The 7,500-nt window shown below is 42.8% G+C and overlaps 1 protein-coding gene across 1 annotated transcript in view; it reads right to left on the reverse strand.

The window, feature by feature from the left end:
* Positions 1 to 5,882: 5,882 nt before the first annotated feature.
* The window catches only part of LOC310814748 (parathyroid hormone 2 receptor-like), a gene marked incomplete at both ends in the record, with an annotated part of 10,317 nt that continues 8,699 nt past the window's right edge, over positions 5,883 to 7,500 (reverse strand). The window contains 3 exons of the mRNA XM_083684248.1: positions 5,883 to 6,275; positions 6,904 to 6,945; positions 7,295 to 7,433. Coding sequence (XP_083540374.1) covers positions 5,883 to 6,275; positions 6,904 to 6,945; positions 7,295 to 7,433 — 574 coding nt within the window. The remainder of the gene's footprint in view (positions 6,276 to 6,903; positions 6,946 to 7,294; positions 7,434 to 7,500) is intronic.

A 7,500-nucleotide genomic window follows, 5' to 3' on the forward strand; every position in this document is an offset into this window, starting at 1 on the left:
TTTGGAAGTAGTTCTTTATCCCGTCTTGCTAAACTAACATTTCAAAGCAAAGATTTAAGTTTTTGTATTATACATTTTAATTTTAAAGGTGAAACATTTAGTTTGCGTTGATGCATCTCTTTCCAAATTTGAAAACGTACATATGCTACGTTTTCTAAAAGTGACAAGCTTTTAGACAAACGCAAAATAGACAAACGCAAAATAGGTCGGTACATGTACATCCGATTTTAGAAAGCGCCTCGTTTGGACCAATCAGCGCTCTTCAATGTACGTTCTTTATCATGTGATCTCATTCCTTGATCGCTACCGATTTATCATGGCCATTTAGCACTGTTTTACAGTGAAGCTCAAATCTACATACTGGACCTTTAAAGATTATTTTGAGGATATCCATATGATTTTAGCAATATATCAGTATTTCAGAGTGGCAGTCTATTGAACAAACCCATAACTGTTGTGATTGCGTGAATGCAAGGTATTGTTTTATAGACTGATGAGGCGAATACAAAGTATTGATGAGTAGACTGCCGAAGCCAATGTGATTTTTCTCAGAAGGGCAGACAGCGCCACCCTGTGGTCACAGAGAATTATATTTCTAAGAGGTTAGATAAATGTCGCTGCAGTTGTCTCAATCAATCTGATGATGTCATGTGTACATACAGATGTCTGTGTTTGTGTCTGGTGAACAAAACTCAAGGATCGACATAGGGGTTTATGTACCTGCCTTGATCTCTTTTTAAAATCATATTAAGACAAATACTTTTTTTGAATGAGCTTTTGTATGTGAACTTGCCAGCGCACTGTCTTATGTGAGTTATGACATGAAATCCTAATGTTTGACATGTACTCATATTCCTTGTGCTGTTTTGATTAACAGATTTAATGGGTGTTAATTAGTGTAAATTATATTTGAATAATAAATCTATTTTCTCAGAGATGAGTTGGGGCGGTTTGATTCATCACTAAGAAGAATACCTATAGATCTTGATCTCCTCAAAACAAAAACCCTAAACCTGGGCCCTCACCTGGCTTCTGGGAGGGTGCACCTGCTCCAGGTCAGAGTGGACCACCGTGTTCACGTAGTCTATCACTCCAACTGCGCCCTCTAGTGGCCTGAGCTGCTCCGTGTTATGTCCGCGCACACACACTATGTAGAATTGCATGAAATGCTCTGACAAAAGATCACATTTTCCTGGGAGAGGACTCCTAGACCCTCCACCCAAGTTATGATTATGATTCCCTAGGTTTAGTTGAAACGATGCCACTGTTTACCAGCTGAAGAAGACGCCTTGGTTTGGTTTTTAGCAACTGCTGTATTAGTCTCCTTGATTGAACCATTTTCTCCTATCGAGAGTGTCAGGTCATAGTTGTCTGAATAAATAACGTGTTAATCAGTGTGTCAAGGGTCCTTGATAACAATGAAAGACTGAGGTTATTTTTTTGTCTAAGTTGTGAGTATCATCCATTCCAGCCTGTCTGTGACAGTGCGTGCACCTGTCAAGACCCTGCCCGTCTGCCTGAATTTGCTTTTCCAAAATGTTCGGGACGTTCCTGGGCGTTTACCACTTGTTGTGGGCGTGTAACCTGTGACCCGTGTGTGTATGTGCGGCTCATTGGCTGGCTACCAACTACCTGGAAGCCGCAAGCATTTCTCAGTGCTGGAATCCGACCTAAACATTGGAATGAGGGGATTGTTTGGAAACTTCAGGTTTAGAGAATGTGAGTGTCTCTACTTGCAGGTTCATTTCTGGAGGAGACGCTATTCTGAATTGTCGTTGTAATTCCCATTATGGTCAAAAGAGGGCGCAATCCTGCATAGGCTGCCTTTAACTCCTTGTTGTTTTCTTCATGTTTGTCAGGTTTATCTGTCTGAACGTGTCCTGAGAAGGCAAGGCGTGCGGTCATGTATACAGTACATGTACCATTCCCTATAAAGGTTTGTTACAACTCAAAACTCTCTCTCTCTCTCTTCCGACATACTTGTACAGCATGACACAGCTGCCGTGTTCCAAACTGCGTCTAGAGTGTAAACCGTAATTGGGATACGCTCTAAATAGAGAGAAAGAACGCATTTTGGAACACAGCCAGGATTTCAAACAACAGCCACCCATTCCACAGTGACAGCATAATGACAGGGATGGTTGTGAACACTGAATGCTGTAAATCAGTGCTTATTGTGTCTCTCAGTATGTGTGACCTTCAAGCAATGTCTTGATAGTAATTATCAGAGATGGACACATACATGCAATTACATTCCACTGTTGAACCAATCGACTGATTTAGATTGGTAATATCAAAGTGTAATGAGTGTGTGTGTGTGTGTGTGTGTGTGTGTGTGTGTGTGTGTGTGTGTGTGTGTGTGTGTGTGTGTGTGTGCGCGTGTGTGAGTGTGTGTCAGAATTCCCCACTGGTCTCCACCTCTGCTATTCAGATTCCTCTCATTACCGCATACAGAATGTTGCTTCCGGTGCATCCCCCCAGTGAGTAGGGGTGTGCATGTTCTCATGTCTCTGCTTATGCGAATGTCTTTGATCATGGGCAAACGGCTGGACATGTTTTGGGGTTGTGAATCATGAAAGAAAACACCTTTCTGTAATCTACTGGTCTGTATATGAGGTCTGAGGCAAGCCTGCCGATGACCAGATCAGACAGCTCATTAGCCCTGTTCGAGAGATTCTACAGGATTTCAGGATGATTTCAGCAACTCGTTTGAAAATGAGCTGAAAACGAGTCCCCGAAATAGACAAATATAGTCAAGAAATTACCTGATTGGTCGAAGAGGGTCATGATAACAAATTGATTAACATTTTATCATGAACCATAACAGTCAACACTTAAGCCAAAATTGTACGTAAAGAATTAGCGACAAAGCATCCTGGAGCATCTCATTCGTTCCCCCATCTCTAGAGCTGTTTAGCTGAAGAGGATTCTTCCAAGTACCTGTGTCTAGGGGCACCGTGTCCTAACCCGTACAATCTACAGCCGTGGGAGTAAATGAATGCCAAACATTCCGCTTGTCATTGGCCAAAAAGTAGGTCATCTATGAGAAGCTCCTGAGATGAGTTCCACTGTGGCCTGCCACCGAAGGCAATCCCAGTCTCTCCACATGAAAGGGAGAATAGCTTCTCCCAAAGCAGCCCTTGGCTCCAGATGAATCCTTCTTAGCACACGGCAAGTTAAAAACAAGGCAGTGACGGCAGATCTCAGTGTGCAGGTTTGTTACAAACTGGCTCACCTCTTGGTGCCATACCACTGTGAAGCGTCATAAAGGATGTCGTTGTTGTTACGAGGGTCTATTCTGTCCCTGAGTTTGGGAGAATAATATATAATATATGCCATTTAGCTGATGCTTTTATCCAAAGCGACTTACATTTCAATATATATGGTCCCAGCGGGAATCGAACCCACAACCTAAGCATTGTTAGCGCCACACTCTACCAACTGAGCCACAGAGGACAGAGGAGAACGTTGTGAAGCTTCATAAATGATGTTGTTGTTGTTGGGGTTTTTTGTTAGTTTTTTTGTTATGAGGTTCTATTCTGTCAGGAAAGCAAGGCCCTGAGTTTTCCTCAGTTAGGAACCACAAAACCTGAAACATGTCGAGGTAAAGCTCGGGTACGTGTACATATACCAATATCAGTACATGATTTATTACTAACACACTAACAAGCAAACAAGATGAGATTTCAGCTGGCTCCTTGTTTCCGGCTGTGTGTTAGTGTCAGAGCAGAGTGTGGTTTGAATTAGTAACAATGATGTGAACATTACAGTATGTCCTGGTATGTCCTGGTATGTCCTGGTATGTCCTGGGTCTCTCCGGTACAACGCATTATCACAATGTGATACGAAGAACATGGACATTTTGATTTTATTTGTTGTGTTGTTTGCATCCTCACAACATCAGCATGGTTTTTATACACACCAAGGAATTCTCGCTGCGTTATTGTTCACATATGTATGACCAGAGATTTCAGAGTCCATACGATAATAGAACGCAATGCCAAAAGTTGTCGGACCGAGCCACTGTCTTTCTGAAGGGATTTTGATGTGTTAGAGACGGTCTCAGGTAATGAATGATCTTCTGCCAGCCAATGTCACTGCTGAATCGCAACAGATATAGCAGGGTCACATGGCAATATTTGAACGATTAAAACTTGCCTTCTGCAATTTTAAAGGGGCAATGTAAGGTAGGTACATCCATCTTGGATTTTTAAATGAATGGTATATAGCCATTGATTCTTAAAGAAAATGACTTATTAATGCCTGTGCTAACTGTGTGAATCACAGATTGCTCCTTTAAATATTGCTTGACAGCACAATAGCTCAACTGCTAGCACAGGCCAGAAATTCAATTAAAAGTTTTAAGGAGAAAATGGAAAATAATTTGAGACCAAGCCTGCTGATCCCACTCTGCATAATTTACGATCCACTCAAGAAATGACATTTAGCTGGCAAACACAAACAGCTGTTACGATGCTTCATTGACATACAGGACCGACATGCAGGACCCTAGAGTGGTTCTGTATGTCAATGAATCAAAAGGACCTCTACCTCGGCCAGTGTTTCAGATCATTTGATCAAAATGATCATGAGTTGTCTTAATTCTGTACTTCCATTAGACTTTGTTTCTTGTTTTAAAAGCTACACGAGAGAATATTTCAAGCAAACGGCATGGGGTTATACCATGTATATTCTATGAAGTAGTATTATATCATCATGATTCAGTTTGGAATTGTTTCAAAATCTCATCGAAAAACAATGATTAAAAATGTACAATAAGTAGCGCTGGCCGTGCGCCCTTTGGGTACTCTGTGAAGTACGTGAATTACGTGGTTTTTCCATTCAGCTGTTCCAATTAAGTGTGAATTAACGCCGATGAGCGAAAGCGGGTCTCCATCGCGACCCGCGCAGCCTGCGCGTGTTAATGGATTCCACTGACTCAAGTCAAGGGAGCGCGAGGCAACAGTGAGGGTGAAAGTCCTGCTGCTTCAACATACTACATACATTGTTTATGGCGCTGATAAACAAGGAATTGCGTGTCAGAATGAGTCAAGACAGTGATTCAGTCCAGAGATTATATTTGTACAAACTATACAATGACCAATCGGGCCCAAAATTGAGAGGTTTAAACATGACAGACATAGTCGTTAAGCTGCAAATTAGCGTTCACTAAGTGTTCACTAAGATAAAGTGTGACCTGATTCAACGTCTGCTAAATGCTCTAAATGTAAATAATTCATTGTCATTATAACCCAACCACTTCTCACAGAGGTAACCAAAGCAACAAGAGAGCATTAAAAGACCGTAATGGAGTGTGAGAGGTAATGGCTGAATTTTGTGCAACAAAGGTTATTGATTGGTCTGTATAGCATCATGCTGAGAAAACTGGTGTAGCTCGACTGATACGACAAGGTCCCCCATGAATAAAGCACTATCAGCTGAAGTACAATCTGATGCTATAGAAATAGCCTGTCAGTCTACTTGCCCCATTAGCTTAGATTACAGTGAGCTGTACTTGCTAAATAGCTCATATATGCCAGTGCCAACAGCTGGAAAGAACAGGTACAAGTTTTGAAATACTGAACCGTCACTTTTAAGAAGATGAAACAATTTGTTTTGTACACAAAAGGCATACCTGATCAAAGGGACAGCGTAGCCACAGAAAAGTCTGATTGTCTCAGAGATAAATAACAGTCCAAAATCGAAACAAATAACCATGTAGGTGAAGCAAATAGAAACAACAGACATGAGGCCCCATATCAATGTCTCTATGAATCCTCACAGGTGGTCATTTTCCCCTCCACTCTCTCTCTCTCTCTCTCTCTCTCTCTCTCTCTCTCTCTCTCTCTCTCTCTCTCTCTCTCTCTCTCTCTCACCCCAGCCTACAGGGTCTCCTCCACGTCCTCCCCTGTGCTAGCGGTACGCACAGGGATGGACTCCCGGAGGGAGATGTCATCCACCCACTTGGCCCTGTCGTCAGCCTCCTCTGGGATGGACGGGGGCAGGCTGTCTAGGTCTGAGCTGCTGAAGACGTAGCCGGGCAGGGCCGTGTGTGTGCTGACGCTGTCACCTCGGCTTCTGCTGAGGTAAACCCTGCTGGAGAAGAGCGGGGAGGCGGAGGAGATGGCCGGCGGCTGGGACTGACTGCTGGTCTCCAGCCTCTGGTTGAGGGTGGTGAGGACTGAACCGTAGCGGTAGCTGGTACATGCTGGAGGACCCTTCCAGTCAAACACCATGTTCCAGCGAGTCCACGTCCTCTTGATCTCTGCCTGGACCTGACCGAAGACAGTGGAGGTTTTGGTGTGGTTTAGGGTGCAACTTGGTTTAGGTTATCTATACATGGTGAATTGATGAGCTTCAGGCTGGGGAAGATTCATTCATGCTTTACTGGGAGACATCTATTCATGCTTTACTGGGAGACATCTATTAATGGTTTACTGGGAGACATCTATTCATGCTTTACTGGGAGAAATCTATTCATGCCTTACTGGGAGACATCTATTAATGCTTTTCTGGGAGACATCTATTAATGGTTTACTGTGAGAAATCTATTCATGCTTCAGTGGAAAAGATTTGTTCATGCTTTACTGGGAGACATCTATTACATTTACATTACATTTATGGCATTTAGCAGACGCCTTTATCCAAAGCGACTTACAACAAGTACATTTGTTTAAGTAAGTGAATCATCTGTCCATCAGTCATCATAAGATAAAGTAATCAATGCTTGGACCAGGGGCCGTCGGCAGTCACAAAGCTAGAAATGCTTTACTGGGAGAAATCTATTCATGCTTTAGTGGAGAAGATTAATTCATGCTTTACTGGGAAGCTCTGGAGGTCCTGTACCAGAGTGCTCCTTCTCTATAGGCCAGGGCCAGAGTGGAGATGGCCTTCATTACTCACCTCTCCATTGCAGTAGCAGTAGACAATGGATACAAAGAAGCCCTGAAGTGGGATGACAGAGGCAAGTGAGAGGCATGTGTGAAGAGCTAGTTTTTGTTGTAATTTAGAATTGTCTGGTACATAAAGAGGAATAACACAAAGAGGAATAATTTATACTCTAAGACATAACACATTTCACACAGCCACGATGTAAAAACACAGGACAAATGACAGAGAAGCTCAATGGTTTTGACAGCCACAACAATGAGTTAATAAGTGATCTCTAACATCTCTACAGAAAAATCCCCAAAACCTTAAGGGCCTTCTTCAATTTACAAGCTGGCTACGGTAGATGACAGCCACAAACATGCAGTGCAAAATAGGATAGCCTATCCCGGGCAAAATCAAGCACCTGGAAAGAGTTGAGAAAGAGTTCACAGTACATTCTAACTTCCCATCCGATCCCTTTGAACGTGTGTGGCATTCCCACAAACACTATGTAGTGGACCCCAAACACCAGGACCAGCACTAGGGTGGACTTGGCCAGTTTCCTGTACAGAAAAGGACGGTGGTAAAGACCAGGGAGGGATATAGGATATAAAACAGACATTGGTAGAG

This window comes from Argentina silus, assembly GCF_951799395.1.
Source record: "Argentina silus genome assembly, chromosome: 14".
Lineage (NCBI taxonomy): Eukaryota > Metazoa > Chordata > Actinopteri > Argentiniformes > Argentinidae > Argentina > Argentina silus.